This window comes from Coniophora puteana, assembly GCF_000271625.1.
Source record: "Coniophora puteana RWD-64-598 SS2 unplaced genomic scaffold CONPUscaffold_5, whole genome shotgun sequence".
Lineage (NCBI taxonomy): Eukaryota > Fungi > Basidiomycota > Agaricomycetes > Boletales > Coniophoraceae > Coniophora > Coniophora puteana.
In genome coordinates, this window is record NW_006913057.1 from 989,333 (window position 1) to 1,006,624 (window position 17,292).

The 17,292-nt window shown below is 51.9% G+C and overlaps 6 protein-coding genes across 6 annotated transcripts; 2 read left to right on the plus strand and 4 right to left on the minus strand.

The window, feature by feature from the left end:
- Window positions 1–857: 857 nt before the first annotated feature.
- Window positions 858–3,241, plus strand: CONPUDRAFT_53865 (cytochrome P450 monooxygenase pc-3; the record flags this gene model as incomplete). The annotated part of the gene is made up of 12 exons (XM_007769147.1): window positions 858–1,173; window positions 1,232–1,302; window positions 1,362–1,391; window positions 1,454–1,490; window positions 1,548–1,620; window positions 1,674–1,809; window positions 1,862–2,258; window positions 2,309–2,364; window positions 2,424–2,605; window positions 2,660–2,746; window positions 2,794–2,849; window positions 2,910–3,241. 12 exons carry the CDS (start codon window positions 858–860, stop codon window positions 3,239–3,241), a joined length of 1,773 nt encoding a protein of 590 aa, XP_007767337.1.
- Window positions 3,242–4,799: 1,558 nt separating this feature from the next.
- Window positions 4,800–5,788, minus strand: CONPUDRAFT_152857 (uncharacterized protein; the record flags this gene model as incomplete). The annotated part of the gene is made up of 3 exons (XM_007769616.1): window positions 4,800–5,173; window positions 5,227–5,403; window positions 5,461–5,788. 3 exons carry the CDS (start codon window positions 5,786–5,788, stop codon window positions 4,800–4,802), a joined length of 879 nt encoding a protein of 292 aa, XP_007767806.1.
- Window positions 5,789–6,968: 1,180 nt separating this feature from the next.
- CONPUDRAFT_152858 (WD40 repeat-like protein) lies at window positions 6,969–8,699 on the minus strand (the record flags this gene model as incomplete). Its single annotated transcript, XM_007769617.1, has 11 exons — window positions 6,969–7,036; window positions 7,091–7,274; window positions 7,324–7,428; window positions 7,478–7,503; window positions 7,554–7,804; window positions 7,851–7,910; window positions 7,965–8,079; window positions 8,138–8,267; window positions 8,316–8,500; window positions 8,549–8,636; window positions 8,691–8,699. 11 exons carry the CDS (start codon window positions 8,697–8,699, stop codon window positions 6,969–6,971), a joined length of 1,221 nt encoding a protein of 406 aa, XP_007767807.1.
- A 1,034-nt stretch (window positions 8,700–9,733) lies between these two features.
- Window positions 9,734–10,311, minus strand: CONPUDRAFT_72316 (uncharacterized protein; the record flags this gene model as incomplete). Its single annotated transcript, XM_007769299.1, has 2 exons — window positions 9,734–10,118; window positions 10,193–10,311. 2 exons carry the CDS (start codon window positions 10,309–10,311, stop codon window positions 9,734–9,736), a joined length of 504 nt encoding a protein of 167 aa, XP_007767489.1.
- A 98-nt stretch (window positions 10,312–10,409) lies between these two features.
- CONPUDRAFT_54055 (uncharacterized protein) lies at window positions 10,410–10,718 on the plus strand (the record flags this gene model as incomplete). Its single annotated transcript, XM_007769166.1, has 2 exons — window positions 10,410–10,587; window positions 10,642–10,718. Coding segments are annotated over 2 exons (255 nt in total), but the record flags the coding sequence as incomplete, so codon positions are not given.
- Window positions 10,719–10,818: 100 nt separating this feature from the next.
- Window positions 10,819–16,774, minus strand: CONPUDRAFT_72317 (uncharacterized protein; the record flags this gene model as incomplete). The annotated part of the gene is made up of 20 exons (XM_007769300.1): window positions 10,819–10,871; window positions 11,173–11,602; window positions 11,651–11,743; window positions 11,805–11,988; window positions 12,123–12,160; window positions 12,218–12,524; window positions 12,645–12,775; window positions 12,821–12,864; window positions 12,928–14,095; window positions 14,297–14,416; window positions 14,465–14,500; window positions 14,552–14,671; window positions 14,721–14,853; window positions 15,120–15,234; window positions 15,378–15,507; window positions 15,733–15,780; window positions 15,823–15,888; window positions 16,009–16,239; window positions 16,294–16,382; window positions 16,741–16,774. 20 exons carry the CDS (start codon window positions 16,772–16,774, stop codon window positions 10,819–10,821), a joined length of 3,570 nt encoding a protein of 1,189 aa, XP_007767490.1.
- Between the last annotated feature and the right edge of the window lie 518 nt (window positions 16,775–17,292).

The following is a 17,292-nucleotide window of genomic DNA, read 5'->3' on the forward strand; positions in this document are numbered from 1 at the left end:
CGCTGACAATAAACGTGGGGTTCAATGTCGCAGGAGTAAGAGCCAACCAGCTATTCTTGGGGCTGAAGTCTTCAGTGAGTGGGCCCGCAAGGTTGGAACTGCATTTGCATGCAGGTTGTATAGCAGGACGAGTTGAAATGGTCATGGTTGATCATGAACCTAATAGTAGTGCGTTTGATAAGCCGGGCGCCTGAACTGTATCATGATGGATGATGTGACCATGAGTTCGCAGAGCCAAAAAAGCAATTGTTAACTCAAAAAACGTAATGATCGACACTGGGAACTCGGGTCCGGCTAACGTTGGTTGCCTGCAGGACAGCCTACATAGGACTCTCTAGGACTGACCTGGGAAGACGACGGAGGCAAGAACGCACCGACGTCCAGACATGTGCACTCGGTCCCTTTCGGCCACAGTCTCTTTAGGTCCCACCCGTGAATCCTGCCGCCGGTTCGGTGGAGAGGTGATTCGCCTCGGGCAGCCTCGGGCACAGAGTCGGGCAGTCCGGTAATTTAGGCTCTGAAAAGCTACCCGGACGATCCACACGAGTCCACATGGGTTGGGCAAACAAGCTGGTGAGGGAATAGACCTGAGATGAAAGGGATCCGGAGGATCGACTTCCGGACGCACTTGCCAATTTCATCATTTCACGCTCCTGTCTGTCGGCAATGCTAGTCTCCCCTCTCCGCTTGTGGCCGTCGTCGAGATTCACCACCCATCTGCTCGGCCTCCGTCACATCATCAACTGCTACGTAGGCAGAACTTCAGCACCATATATCAGCTAGCCTCTTCATCGCAGTGCTCAAAACAATCCTTCCCTCCTTCAGGCTCTCTTTCTCCGTCTACAAAAGTTGACGTCATGGCCGTTCCTCCAGGCTTCCTTTACATTGCCCAAAACCTTCCCCGTTTCTTTCTTCCGCCTGGTGCAACCTTTGCAGTTCTACGAATCCTCCGCGACCAGCACCACATAGACCTCTCGACATGGCTAGAGATTGTTGCATGCATCCTCTCACTTCCTGTTGCATTTGTTGCCAACAACCTCTACTGGAGCTGGCGCAATGCGCGAGACGCCGCCGCTCGCGGGGCCGTCCTTGCACCCAAGGCCAAGGCCAGACTCCCTGGAGCCATTGACCGACTCCTTGATACCGCCAAGTTGTTTGCGACCGGTTACATTGGTGAGTCCGAGGTGTCGCCGCCACTCATGCTGGATCCACATCTGACGGATCACCCAAGGTGAGGCGTTTGACCAGCAAGCCCGCGTACACGGTAACACCGTCAACGTGCATGTTCTCTGGGAGGATAGGGTAACTATCAGATGTTGATGCAATCATTGACCGCCATCGTTGACCCACATGCTCTATAGGTTATGACTACCGAACCCGAGTACATCAAGGTGCGCAATGAAACGCCCCTATTGATTGTATTGCATAGACTTACTCTAAGGCTGCTGTGTAGGCTATCCTTGCGTCTCAGTTCAATAGCTTCGCCAAAGGTTTGTGAACGAGTTTCCAAGGGGAGGGAATACAGCATGCTAACCGCTTGACTTTAGGTCCTGAGCTATTCGAACAGAACAAGACTCTTCTTGGAACTGGTGTTTTCAACTCTGATGGTGATACTTGGAAGTACGTTGACCATGCGAGACCTCTTGATGGATTACACTGATAGGATGATAAAGGTTCCACCGGTCCATGACCAGGCCTTTCTTCAGCAAGGACCGCATCGGCCACTTTGACATTTTCGACAGGCACGCGGACGATGCGCTCAGCAGAACCGCCCTGCGTCTCGCCGAAGGCCTCCCTGTCGATATCCAGGTTCGTACTTTCCGCTTTCAAATAGACGAAATTGTTCATATGTGAGCTGCAGGACATGGTGTCCCGCTTCACCCTTGATTCCGCCACCGAGTTCCTCTTTGGCAAGGACGTATGCTCGCTCTCCGCCGGGCTCGTCTACCCGCCCAACCACCCCCTCGCGGACTCGTACGAGGCGAAGAACGACCCGGCGAACCAGTTCGCGCACGCGTTTGCAGAAGCCCAGATCGGGACCGCAAGCCGGAGCATATGGGGCCGCGCGTGGCGTCTCCGGGAGTTCTGGACGGACGATGTGCAGAAGAACATCAATGTGTGCTTCAGGTTTATTAATCCAATCTTGGACGACGCGCTCGCGAGGAAGGAGGCTGGCAAGGTTGGCATTCAACAGGAGGGGTCGAGAGAGGTGCAGGAGGGCGAGTCGTTGCTCGATCATCTCATTAATCTTACCGATGGTGAGCGAGTTTCTGCTAGGTGTCGAAAGGTTGCTCACAACGTCTGGCAGACCGTAAGCTCATCGGTGACGAGATCTTGAACATCATGATCGCTGGCAGGGATACGGTTAGTCGCTTCACTTTTCTACTCACTTAAAACTTGAGATGTTGATCGTATCAATACAGACTGCATGCACCCTAACAATGGCCGTCTACATGCTGTCTCAGCACCCCGATGTGCTGGCCCGGCTGCGCGAGGAGACACTCGATCAGGTTGGCCCGACCAATCGCCCCACATATGATGACCTGCGCGAGATGAAATACATGCGTGCTTTCGTCAACGAGGTTCTCCGTCTCTACCCTCCTGTGTACGTATTTCAGCTCTGGACGAGCTGCTTGTGCTGATGGTGAGGAACCTGTAGGCCCGGTAACGCTCGTTACTCGACTCAGCCCACCGTCTGGCCTGGCCTCAACGGCAAGCCTCCTATCTACATCCCCGCTAACACTCGGTATGCTAAATCGTCGTCAATCTTGCTATGTACTGACCAATTTACAGTACTCCCTACTCTGTCTTCCTCATGCACCGTCGCAAGGATCTCTGGGGCCCTGATGGTCAGTCTCTCACCTTTGATTTATTCCCATGGCATCCTCACTAACTTTCCCTCACCACAGCCGATAACTTCGACCCGGACCGTTTCCTCGACGAGCGCCAGAAGAAATATCTCACGCCGAACCCGTTCATCTTCCTCCCCTTCAACGCCGGCCCGCGCATCTGCCTCGGACAACAGTTCGCGTACAACGAGGCGTCGTTCTTCCTCGTGCGCCTGTTGCAGCGGTTCTCGGCTGTGCAGCTTGCCGAGGACGTGCAGACGATGCCGCCGCCCGAGTGGGCGAGTGCGGAGGGCAGGAAGGCGGTTGAGCGGGTGATGGTGAAGACGCATTTGACGATGTACGTCAAGGACGGGCTGTGGGTCCGGATGGACGAGGCGAAGGGCGAGGCGTAGACGGTGTGGTCGTTTGTGACTTTGTTTCTTTATTTCTGTATCCTTGTGTCAGGGGAGTCGACGGAATAGATCCGTGTACCCTTTAGCTATAGCTAGACTTTATTCTAGATTCTGATACTTAATTATTTATGAACTAGAACATCGGCAACACACGTAGCATCTCGAGAACGCAGGTCTGACCCCCGTTAAATCTTGTATCTTACCTTTCATCTGTGTCACTATCACATAACAGTGTGCCTTTCAAAATTCATAGAAGTTGCTTCCCAAGGGCAAGTTACTTCAACCTATCTATTGTTCCATATAACATTCGGTGCCACACCCGCGCGTGTCAACCTAGCCTACGAAATTGATGTGGTCCTTACATACCTTTGTGGGGTAGGGTAGCTTAGAATGTATGAAGGTCAATGTGTCAACGGCGTAAACTTAACTGTATGCTCTTTTGAAGGCACGGCCTAATAGGTATGCCTCAGTTCGGAGTTATTCCTTGGCCGTTCCCTCTAACCTTGATATTGTATTCAAGTCCCCGATAACAAAGGAGAAAAGCGGAGGCATATGTGCTTGTTCTTGTTACAGTAAATCCGTTTGGGTTTTCATAGTAGCACCATAGTAGGCTTGTGTGAGGCCGAGAACTGCATGCTCCTTGTCGGAAAAGTCCAAATGGGCGTCTCGACGAGAGCTGGGACCCCCCGTCGCCACCACGTGTAAGCGAGTCTGAGCGGCCATTCATTCGTTTCGACGCCATTGCAACGCCGTCGAGACACCGTAACGGTGAGAATTTTGCCCAATTTTGGCCATGCGAATGCATCGCGATTGGCTTCTCGCTCATATGGACGCGTTGCAATGCCGTCGAAACGGCGTGGGGATGCCACTTGCTGTCGCCGACGCGTCTAAGTGGGTAGCGAAACGTCGGCATGCATGTAGACGCGTTGCTACGGGAAACTGATTTTTCCGACACTGTTGGGCGCATTTCAACATGTCTCAGAACAGTATGAAGGGCCAACATTGACGATATGGAGTACAAGACGCCTAAAAACGAGGCAGGACCATTCTTATACTGTCACCGCCGACTCCTTGTCTTGCTGTCAACATTTTTGCTTTGTGCTCCGTATTCGTGTGTCTGTTCTTTTCTCATGGTATAAGTAGTCTCTCATGCTACAAGCGAGATTGGTGTACACTTCCATCGAGTCTCATTCATATCACATTCCATCATCGAACAAACTTATAGGTTAATCCAATATTGCTCTCCTTTTTCGCACTCGATTTCGCTTACGCCACTCCCGATATTGAGGCACACGGCGGCTGACGACGCGTGACTTTGTCAATGAGCGAAACGGGATCTTTAAGGGATTTGCTAGGCGAGCGGCCGTCGTTGCTGAAGAGAGCGTCTGCGAGGATTCAGTCGGAGTGGGCTTGTTGGCTGGCAAAGCGCAACAAGAAGATGCAGATAAAGGCGGCCACTGCCGCCTCGTTGACGATCTCAAACCCAAAGATTTATGGGAATGCCGAGTCAATATTGATACATTGTGATAAATGTGGTACACTATTTCGAACAACTCGACTAGTGAGCAGTCCAGTTTGTAGCTTCATTTATGCGATCAAGGAACTCCTGCCCGTATAAGCTGTACCAGGATGAGTTGTAGTGCTCCCAAGTTTCAATACCGACATCGTAGAAGGCGACTTCGGTTCCAACCATAGCGATGCCCACAGCCTTGACTGTCCATCGGTCGCCCTCCTTTCCGAGTCGGTACATGTACCTGAGCAGCTGTTGCATGACAAGCTTCTTTGTCCGATTCGTCTCTTTCTCATCCTTGCCTGCTGAGGCAATCTCCATCACCACACGAACCTTATCCTTTACGTTTATGCGTGGCCGGTAGAACGAGCATACAACGAAGTCTGGGAACTTCGTGCCCTCCTTGCCGGTAACAACCGGATCTACACTGTCAGTCAGCGTCCTGGCCAGCTCCACAAGTGCAAGAGACACTGACTATTCGACGTTGAGTCAAAGCTCACATTAGCAGCCTCCATCAAGACATCCTCCGGCTCCTCCTTCCAGGTCGCATCGGTGGTCCCATCATCGTCAATATCGTGTTGCAGTGGATTGTTGTTGTATGCATCTCCCGCCTCCAAAAACGATCGCCGGCGAGCGGGTGATGCGGGATTTTCTGCAGGAGCTCCGCCATCAACAATATCTCAATCTGTGTTCAAGCTAACTCAGTTACCATCATCAACTTCCCCCTCTAATCCAAGGGTAGCGATATCTCGCAGAAGCTCCGCCTCGGTGTAGACGAGGTAATCATCGTCATCATAAGACACTGCTTCTCGTAGAATAGCCTCATGCTCTTTGAGTGTTCTTCGGAAGAGCGCTTGAGGTTTTACTAAATGATCCGCCCTCGAGAACTTGAGGTTGAGATATCGGTCAATCGGCCCATACTGCTGGAACTGATTGGAGGGCACATGGTCCTGCCAGTCCTCGATGAGGGCCTGGATGGTATCAAACACCCTTCCGTCGTCTGGGTCGAACCTATGGGGTGGCCCTTGTTGAGACATGGATGGCAGCTGTGGTGAAGACAGACGGGTTAATCAACACAGGCAATGTGTTCTACTCCGGAGCGTAGACTCACGTGGGCAAGAGAGACAAATGCTGGTATGGTGGAGCGCGTCTCACCGAAATCCTGAGAGAAATAAGTGTGTGGGGCTTGCTGCAGTATTAGCGACGGCTGCTGGTGCATTTATACACGCAAGCTAGCGATGATTTGGCGCAGAGACAATGAGCTGTAGTATCAATAGCTGAGCGTAAACAATAGCTCGCACCTTCTTTGACACTTACGAGACAATAGTCCGCCAAGCAACAATAAACGATCATGCTTCTGATACTCGCAGCAACAAAAAAAGCGCCAAAAACGAATCATTCAGCTCCCGCGATGACATCCAAGAAGTGCCACAAACAATACTAGGAGCATAAAAGAAACAGTCAAAGATAGCAAAACTCATTGTCCTTATTGTGATGCTGTCTGCAGTGCTTCCGCATTGAACCGGAGGCTTCAGCTAAAGCAAAGAGCGAAAGGGTCGATAGAACAATTAGCTATCCCGATGGCGGTGGTCAAGGATCGCGATCTTCAAAGCAGTGATGAGCACCGGGCAGCGATTGATCAGTGCGTGGTGTGGTGCCCTGGGGCGTTTAGATTTATGACCGCGGCTGGGATGTAATTGGAGTCAAGGAACGTGCTTCAAGCTTCACACCTGAGGCAGCGACGAATTTGATGGCTCGGAAGAGTGAAAGATAAATGCTACGATAGACGTAGAATGGGTCTAGACATCTTATTATTGTTCACTGAAAACGAAAGATTCGTAATCTTGTTTCACATCTGTGTTTCGGGTACATCCATGCTTGGAGTTTGTCTACATGCGGAGTACAAGTGCAAAATAATTTCATTCAGATTGTTGTCTAGCAACGATAGCAGGAAAGATGCCGATTATTTGAATGGATATCAAGCACGTGTCTAGCACGTCATATATTCTGAATCTGATTGTGCGGCCTAGGCGACGAAATATTTATTATCGAACGGGCACGACGAGTTTCTCTGCAATCGCTCCGTAGATTTTACACAAAATTCGAAATATTTCAAACTACATAGTTCACAACGAGACTAAATATAATATTCATGATATTTCCGGCGAGCAGAGCGAGGGTCCCGATCAGCGGGCAGTCAGTGGGCTACTGGGTGGGTCACTCGGTGGGCCACTCAGAGATTGTGGACGCATCCTGCGTAAGATGCTTGAGGCGCAGAAGCAAAGCTGCAGGAGCGCCTTAATACAATCGAAGCGTCGGATCGATCATACATCACTCACCCTCAAGCAAAGCCATCACAAGAGGTTTTAGGTCCTCTGAAGATAGAAAGACCCAGTACAGCATGAGCATCGTTATCAACGCCGAGCAGATGACAACGACGACACCCAGCAACAACGCTGTTGCACAATTGCGGGACCTGAAGCCCGTACTCTGCGTATTAGATGCATGGCTCTTTGTCGCTGACTATTACACTTGAGAAAAACGAATGTGTGAGAGACGGGAGAAAACGAACCGGGTCTGCCGTGTTACGTTCCAATGACCACACCTTTATATCGCAGGCATGCTTGCGAGCACTAGCAGCACTAACAAGGACGCAACTTGTCTCGTCCTCGGCACACTATAAAACATTAAATATATATCACTTAAACAGTGAGTTTGAAACTTACCGTGATGGTACGTACTTCGCTTCCACCTGAAGAGTGTTAGACAAAAGCGAACGATAAAAATACACTATATACATACTGCGGGTATGACTGACACGTTGCATAAACTTTCCCGTTCGGTGGTCAAATACACGAACGAAGCCGTCATCTCCCCCCGCAATCAAGAGATCAGCGACGGGGGCAAAAGCGAGTTGCACGATCGCGTTACGAAGAATGGGGTGCGGAAAGCTCTCGATCCGTTCCAGAGTCGGAATAGCGTATTTATCCACGCCGTTTTTCAGGTTTGACACAAAAAGAAAGGATCCTACGTCAGGAAGACAGGAGTCACCTCTGGCGAAATTGAGTATTTTCTCAAGTGCGAGGTGATGTCACGTACATCCGAGTAGGCAGAGGCCTTGCCCACTTCAAGCTCCACGGTTCAATCCCGTAACAATGGCTAAGCGGTTTTTATCGTTACTAGCGAAGAGGGGAAGAGATGGAAGGGACGTACAGTTCATGAGACTCGAGGTACGATACAAGGACGCTGGCGCCTTTGTCGAGGAAATGAACAGTCCTGGCGATGTATGGCTTTCGCGGAGGATCTTCAATAAGAGCAGTAAAGGCACCTTTATAAGTGTCAACAGTGGCGCTTCACTCAGAAGACAAAGGCTAGCAGACACTTACGATTTGTCCAGGACCAGATTTGAACTGAGCCGGCGCCAACTGTGGCAAGACGACTGCGCGTGGGGTCCCAACACATGTTCTCCACAGGTCCATCATGAGCACGGACCATGTTTGAAAACTGAAACGCACTCTAAGAGAATATCAACGTCCAGGACACGACGTTAGAGGTACAACTTACACTTGTGGATGTCCTTTCGTAGACGTGCACTGTGCCATCAGCGAAACCAGCGGCGAAGGCACGAGGCTCCGTATCGCTCTGGTAAAGCCAGATGACACAAGCTACGGGCCCGTGGAAACAGCAGTCGATTTCCTGTTCAATCTCGCCACTTTGCAAGTTCCAGGCTAATATCAGACCTTCCTGACCTACAGCGTATAGTAAGGGATGAGTCTGGGAGAACGTAAGACACGCACCGGCGCTCAATAGAGTGCGCGACTTGAGACTAATGGCCAATGTATGAATGGCGTCTTCGTGACGTCGTAAGGTATGTTGCAGCTTAAACTGAGTATAACATCGTGAGGTTTAGTCACGTACTACGCGAACGTCAAGGCTTACCTCGGCCATGGAGATCTTATGTCGTATGACTGAAAGCGAAGGGCGCAGAGATTATATAGCCGCGAGTCGAAAGGTGCTCGGTGCTAACCAGTGCTTCACAGCAGAGAAGATCCTCAAAAGATACAATAAGGAGAAACTATAGTAACGGTCGACTGTGTCACTGTACACAATAAGGGTAGTTAGCGTCGTCATGGAGTGACAATAGCATGTTGAGCATAATAACGATGGCGCTTACTTGTAGGGTTTGACAATCAATTCTGTCTCGTTGTTGCTAAGATGATAAGAACGCCACCGCAGGGAACTTCTATTGGCGTTCAAGACTGCTTCTAAGTACGCCACCGGCGTATCATAACAATGAGCAGACAATGGAGAGTGCTACATCGGGCTAGGCAACTCGAACTGCCCTACTACCAGTTGTGATGCGCCGGCGAACCAGAGCGAGACACACCTGAGGGCGCGCCCTTTCGAGAGTGTCGCAGCGGTTTGAATGGGGAGGAGACTGCCACTACCTCGACTGCGGGGTACTCACCGAGCCCTCCTGCGCTCTTAGAGGCTGCGCCTTGCAATCGAATGGCGGGCTTGATGATGCCGATGGCGATGACGGCGACAATAAAACAATGTAGCGACCTCAGAGGTCGGGGAGGCTAGCGCTGATCAGCGGGACGGTAATGATGTGGTCGGAAAGAAAGCCCGTGAGAAAGCGCTGGACGGTTAGATATGGGGAATTGTGAGGGCCACGGACGGCCCGGGGCGGCGCGTGGTCATTGCAATTCCCCATATCTAACCGTCCAGCGCTTTCTCACGCTCTTCTTTTCCAATCTTCATTGTCCCACTCATCCTCAGCGGGAGGGGCGACGCTGCACCCCCTTCTCGTCTCGCCGTGCCCCTCCCGCCTTGCGTTCCCTCGGAGTCGTATCATCTTCGTCGCTCCCTTTCGACACTCATCCTGGGCTCAACGCCTGTCCCGGTACCCGTCTACGCACTTTGTTATCTCAGCCTGCGCCATCGCATTCGCATTTTCCCCTGCCACCCCCTCTGTCCCGTCACCCGCCTCCTCTTCCTCTCCTCTTCGACCTCCTCGCCGACGTCACCCGCCTCCTTTTCCTCTCCTCTTCGACCTCCTCGCCGACGTCACCCGCCCCATCCACTTCTCCTCTCACTTCACAGACGAAGCAGACGCAGAAGCAGCGCCCGACCCACGTTGTCCTCGTGCACCACGCGCGCAAGGACGAGTGCTCCGCCAAGGACCGCTGTGACGAGCGCGAAGGCCCGCGCAACACCGCCGTGCGCGAGGAGACGGGGTTCAGGTGCTGCCCGCGCACAGGCGACGACGGCGGCGTGATGGGCAGACTCGCGTCCGCGGCGTCATCGTCGACGAGCGTATTAGCAACAGCAGGAACATCTCCGACGGTGGTGGGAGGCGTCCCGCTACACCAGCCCGGAGACGTCGGCCCATGCGTTCGTATACTCAGACAGGTCCTTGCACAGTAGGAGGGTCAAACCAGGGGCCGTGCTTCACCGCGACGAGATCATGGAGTCCGCGGTCCGATTTCACGTGGACCGCGCCGACAGCCACACTTCCGAGGCTGAGCTCGTCGGCATCATCCTTGGCATTCCCCATCCCATTCCCCAGACTCCATGTGGACCACGGCCGCAACCGCCGAGTGAACACTCTCACCGTCAGTCGAGACCCTCGCCTCCGTCAGCTACGATGACGAGCGCCAGACGCAGGCTATCGGCTCACTCTCTGGTGGTTGGATGATGAAGCTCACCCTTGCTTGCGCCATGCTCTTCAAGGTCGACATTCTCCTACTTGATGAACCCACTGTTCACTTGGACGTCATCAACGTCGCTTGGCTCGAGAGCTACTTCACCAGCCTTACGCACTGTACTTCCAGTAAGTCATCGGCATTGTCTTCACACACCACCGTATCCTAACGCTCTTTTCTAGTCATCGTCTCGCATGATCGTGGGTTCTTGTCTTGTCAGCAAAAGCCTCAAGGAGGGCGGCGAAGAGGACGGAGTTAATGAAGGTGGGCCCAAGAGCCGTGGTAGTGCTAGTGCAAGCGAGGGTGAGGACCGCCTCAGCGGCGCCTTCGCGAGCGGCAGGCGATTTTATTTTATTTTCTCAGTGAGGGCCTTGATGGCGGCCTTCATTTTGGGCGGCACCAGCCAGAATAACTATACCAATCATTATCATTGATACTAAACCCGCAGTGTAGTAGGAATTTTTGTTTTAACTTGTTGTTATTGGTTCCCCCCCAGCCCCATCGCCACTTGTTTCGATTGTACATCGGAGGGCAGCAATATGAAGTTTCGAATGAGATACTTGGCTGGTGTAGTATTCGAAGACAAAATCGAAATTTGTAATTAGCGTATTATTACATGAACCAATCAAAGTTGTCTTGGTCAATCCCATACACCAGACAAAGACGATGCATCGCACTCATTGTAAGCTTGTTACTATGGTACTCAAAAAAACCTAAAGTGATCCGACGGCCCATGACACATAACAACATCAGGTCCTCAATGCAGGTGATGCCAAGCATTCCAAGCTCATCCTGATAACCGCTGAGATCAGTCATGCACTTGTTCTTTAAAAATTCCGCCAGCTTATCTCCAGTGTTGGTGATAACGTTGGCTGTGCTAGTAGTCGTGGAGTCACCGGATCCACCGGATCCACCCTCGACTGCGGAGTTACCGGATGTGGTGCCACTGGCTTCAATGCAGCAGTACGGGTGTGATTTAACAGCTACAATTGGTGCCGAATCCGCACTAAACACGAATGGGGCGGGAAGGCCTGCCTCCTTTGAGTCTGGGGTCCAAAACCGTCCAGTCAAGAGACGGAGCAGGAAGACGCGAACGGGCCACTGACCCTCCCAGTTGTGGAGGTAGGGTAGCTTCATTGTAACCTGCCAGGCTTAAGCTAATGTTTGAGTTCGATTGATAATAGCGCTTACTTTTTGGACGACAATGGCTATCTTAACCGTGCTCTGCTCTTCGTACCGTCTCCCCTTGTCTAAATAAAGGTTGGCAAATTCCAAAGCTGTGAACTGTGAAGATCAAGGAGTAGACTTTCAGAACGAGCACGACCTGGTGACGCATATAAGGTACCTTAATTTCAGTCCACTGTGAGTATGACAAACTCGCCCTCTCCAGTAATTCCGTTTCATGCATGAGAATGAACTTCTCGTATCCGATGTTGGGAATCTTCACTCTGAGCGTAGAAGTCGCCGAGGGACAAGGAGCTTCCGGGGGATCGAAAATTGCAGGATGAATGGGACGAAAATGGGTAGGTCTGCGAAAGGGAGGAAGAATTGACATCGTCGTAGAGACAAAGAGAGCTGGGTGACAACGCGTATGTTGGACGGCGATATATAAGTTGAGCGACATGCTGAAACCACACAAGAGATATTACGTACCCCTCGTTACGTATTGCGATCACACGCAGACAGTCCCCACTGCGAACACTATCAAAGTTTGCACCGACCCAAACATGCGGATTGATCAAAAGGAGATATACGCACCAGATCAGCAGCAGGGAGTGGCCACGAGGGGCGGAGGGGGCAACGAGGCAGATGCGGAGGTGTCGCCTCTCCCCCAGGGTACGTGCGAAAGGCAGCGAGGCGGGGGTGAGGGCGGAGGCGGAGGCCCAATGTCCGTCGAGGGCGACGAGCAAACGAATGTGGTGGTGGTGGTGAGAAAGCCGTGGGAATCCCTGAAAATCCGCTCACCACCGCAATATAGGGAACTGCGATGAGGTACAGCCACTGGCTGATCAACGTCATCCCTGATACCTGATCCACTGGCGGATGTTCGTTAATACGCGCAATACTATATTGATATGGTACATTGTCCAGGCCTCAAACGCTCGGCGTCACGAAATGAGATAATACATAGTTGCTACGCGGTCAATAGCGCATCACGATCAATTCAACATTGTTTCCCGTGTACTCTCGAAGCTCAGCCTCGATTGATCGCAAAGCGTTCTCGCGGCTCGGCCCCAGCCCCGCTGTAAAGGCTCGAAACCTGAAGGTGCGCAGGTCCGGGAAATGACCGATCCAAAGCCCAATGAGAGGCTTAAACTGAGATTGAGTGGGCGAAATCAGTTCAAAAACGATTAAACTTACCGTGATGTCGACACCCGTATCGACGCCAGGAGTGTTCCGCCAGTCTACGTACAAGGTCGACACCCCCGATAGAATGGTGCTTGGCGAAATATGCAACGCTGACGCACTAACCATCTTTGGCGGGAGGGTGACTGTCATACACCTGATATGTTTGCACTTCAACAAAGCCGTTTGGATGTCGGCAAAGTAGTCGACGTCGGATCGCCTATTGGTGGAGAGGTATACTGATGCATGGAACAATGTGGACACGCTGCTGAGGTTGCCTATACGTTTCCAGACAAAAAGCGGTGCGGCAAAGGAGGCCAACGCATTGGGGATTCGAAAATTTGCCGGCCAAGAAGTCAGTTCTTGATCGCCATGTTGCTCTATGTTCAGATACGACATCGAAGGATGTCGTCCCAGAAACTTCTGAATGGTGGTCGATGGGCAGCTGGCAGGAACGGAGAAATCGTCCAGGTCACGAATGGTCAAGGGCTCCAGAAGCGCCTTCCACTGGGAGGGTTTAAGCCGAACAGAGGCTAGAGATAGACACTGTATCGATGAGCTGCTGTTTAGGATCTGCCGAGTCGTGAAAGCGATCCCAGGCTGAAAGGCAACGGTAGATAACGTGAGTTCGCGGTAGGAGCTAGCGCTGAGGCTGGTGATGATGCTATTTCGTTGTAAACGCGAAGGAGGTTCTAAGGCTGGCACGTCATGGATAGCGAGATTCTGAAATCCCCCGCAGTGAATGCTGCGAATGAGAGTTGTAAAGCCCTGACGCGCAATACATGGGATAGCGGAAGGATAGAACGTGATGCTCATGGTAGCATCTCCCGGTACAAATTCCGCGACGAGAGCTAGACCGCGGACAACGAATAGCAAAGCGGTGTCGTTATCATCAGGGAAGTGACATGCCAAGTAAGCATCTAGTCGAAGGGTTTGCAACCGAGCAGCTACTACGAGGAGCCGGATGTTCAGCAGGGAAACAGATATGTACCTGTCCTTGAGGCCAGCCGGATGAGGTATGAGTCGGGCGACTGCTGCAGCTGTATTACGGCAAACTTGGGCTGCGGTGAGCCTCGAGTCCAAGTCAAGGTTGTCGTACACTTGAAGCATTACTTCGATGGGTAGGGTCTGAAACGGGCAAAAGCCTGCCGGGAGTGAAGGGATAGCATCATGTCGCCTCAGCCTTATAACACGCGGGAGTGATATCGGAAGAATTGGGGGAAAGAGACTGCCCAGCTTCGATCGCTTGTAAGGCAGCCCGGAGTCTTCAAATGGACACGAGCGCTTAAGCTGTATCAAAGAAGGTGATGAGGATCAGCGGTGATGCAGGAGATTTTAAATCACTGACGTTCATCGAATGCGCCGGCCGATGGACAGCTGGAAAAGTCGTGCGACGTTGCACTGTGGGGACTGAACTATGATGGCGAAGCCTGCGCTTTAACTATAGCTGCCTTGAGTCGACATACAAAACCGCAGATGGTATTATCTTACGGTCCCTTGTTCCGCCACCCATTGAAGCGTTCGCTCTTCGATATGAACGGGAGGAGCGGCGTCTACATTGACCTGCATTTCGCGATCCACGTTGTTGTCAACGCTGGGGTCATACCTTAACTTTGGGAAGAATAAGCAAGAAGTCATATGAAAGACGTAATATCTTACCGGACGACGATTAACGGCATATTGCCCAACTCCGCGCTGAAGTCATGCGTGGTCAGAGCGCAAAGTTGAACGGACTGTTCAACTCACCCTTTGATGCCGACTAACCCACTGACGGGTCCGGTTCTGAGTATGGTTGGGAGGCGAAGTGTCAGCCTTCTTTCGTTTGACAAGGCCCCTGTCGCCATCAATACTACGAGTGCGCTTGAGCTGCAGAGGGGGTAAGCTAAGAAGGGGAACAACGTCGGTAAAATCTTACTTCACGAGAGCGGTGGTGCCTTTCCGTGGACGTGGGAGTTAACGGGTATTCGTGGCCCGACCTCGGGACATCGCCGCGCGCGGAGCGGGGAGAAGGAGAATCACCACCACCTCTAGTACCCATAGCCACCGATCTGATATACTACGCACATCAGCTTTGCATACAACATTCATACGATCAGAGTACCTCAAAGGTGGACATTGATCCTTGGACGATCTTGGAGAGAAGAAACATTGTTACGGAAGACGATGAAAGCAGTTTTTTGAGAGATGACGAGGATAAGTTGCTGCCTCAGCGAGGCATGAATACGTCTTTTATGTAGAAAATCCTGCTGAGGCTACGGCTGAATTACGGAGGCGAACATGGTCACGATTGCACCGTGACGAATCGTCTACTCACGACTGCAACAATTGCGTCGCTAGGCATTTACTAAATCCACACAATGTGAATTTCGCTTTGAGCATCACTAGGAGCTCGAGGCTTGTGACATAGCGCGCCACTAACCCGAAATCATCTGTTTACGCCACTAACCCGAGTCAGACAAAACGATGCGATAGTCTCCGCAAGGCGCACTGGGTTCTCAGAGCCACTATCTCCAGAAAAATGTAAAACATAATAACAGCAGTTCCGGGCATCGCTGTCGCTTGGGTTACGTACCACTGCGACCGATGCCCGCACTAGATAGACTTCTCCAGCCTGTTGCCGCCGTGCCAGCATTGGTTTGTAGCCGACTTTCTTGAGAAAGATCTATTTGAGGGGAGTTGAGCCACGCGTGGTCTGTGGTTGTCTGCGATAGAACATACGTTCGCAGAGTCCATATACTGTGTCCTGGACTATCAATGAATCTGTAATTGCTACGCGCCGAGAGGCGAAAGGAGCCTGAAATACACACATTGATAACGGTACAGTGGGACGGGTCGAGCGAGACAGATGTACTAGATTCACCTTCGCAACGGAGTAGGGAGTAGTAACGTTAGAAAGACACCTACAGATGCGCAACGCACTCGCTCACCGTTTCAAGTAGAGGTTTCAAGTAGAGGAGTTGTCGCGCTGATATATCCTATCGACCAAGCATTTCGCATCGGGAATTAGTCTCCTCTACCCGTAGCAGGTATTCCCTACTTCTTGCGTCGGAGACATTGGTCATTGAGTCCGGAAGCGTGACGACCTGGACATGAAACGCAGTAGGGTATATGCGAATAAAAAGATACGATCATACCTGTTCCCTCATCACGACCTTCCCAACCTTCCCTTATACCATTCCGCACACAGCCGTCATCACATTCACCTGAGTCTCGCGCACAACCCGAGCCGATGTCCACTGCGCTGCTAGCCCCTCATCGCTGCCTAATACGACCGAGGTATCCGCCTCTGGACGTTGATTCCGTTTTGGGATAGTAGGGGAATGGCGGGGATGTGCTGAGTTTTGAGAAGTCGACGTCAGTATATTGCTCGGCCAGCTAGGGAAACTAATACCAGTCAAATATTCATCACCAGCGGTCGATGCGTGGCGCAGGGCCTACAAATTATGGAAGATCAGAGGCGGAGGAAACTATCAGCAAGATGAAAATACCTTTCCAGTGGTGCTTATAGTGTCCTGCTTCGCAATGACACATGGATAGGAGAGCAATGACGAGGGCGAGGGGCGGGAGGAGAACAGCGCTATGTATGCTCTCAGCAAGGAAACAGAAGGCAGAGTGAATGAGGGACAGGGCCTGCTGGGACGTTTGGGAACGACGTTGGGAACGACGATGGGCATGATAGCAATGATGTGGTCGGAAAGAAAGCCCGTGAGAAAGCGTCGGTCGGGTAGATATGGGGAATTGCGACGGGGTACAGCCACCACCCAGCCCCGAGCCCGCTCCGAGACTGCTCACAGGGGTGGTGGCTGTACCCCGTCGCAATTCCCCATATCTACCCGACCGACACTTTCTCACGGGCTTTCTTTCCGACCATATCATAACTATCGTGCCCATCGTCGTTCCCAATGTCTCAGCACTAGGCCCTGCTCCCCACTCACTCTTCCTCTCCTCTCGTGTGGTATATTGACTCATTGCTGATATACGCGGCGCGGAGAGGCTTATCGACCGACACGCGCTCATCCTACTTGATGTCGGACTGTCGGTAATCCGGAGACAGATGCGTAAACTCCTTTCTCCCCGTGCGCTGCGAGGCCTCTCAGTCATACGATCCTTCTAGGTCATTTAACCCTCCTAGATCATTCGAGCAGGCGGGGCAAGGAGGGCGGTTTCGGACACACAACTCTTGGCAGTATAGAAGTACAACTCGTGGCAGTATAGAAGTATTCCATTCATGGTAACGAATCGCGATTCCCTATATAATCGTAATCAGCGCCACCTCTGTCTCTCCCTTTCGCCTTCATCATCTCAGTCGTGGACTTAGCCGTCTGTCTATCCCAAACATGAAACGCATTGCATCTAAGACTGAACGCTCGCGACGCGTGACAAGACGTCGAATAAACGACTTCATCGATGATGTCGCCATTGAAGCAGAAGGGGACGAAGAGGGCGAAGGGGACGAAGAGGGCGAAGGGGACGAAGAGGGCGAAGGG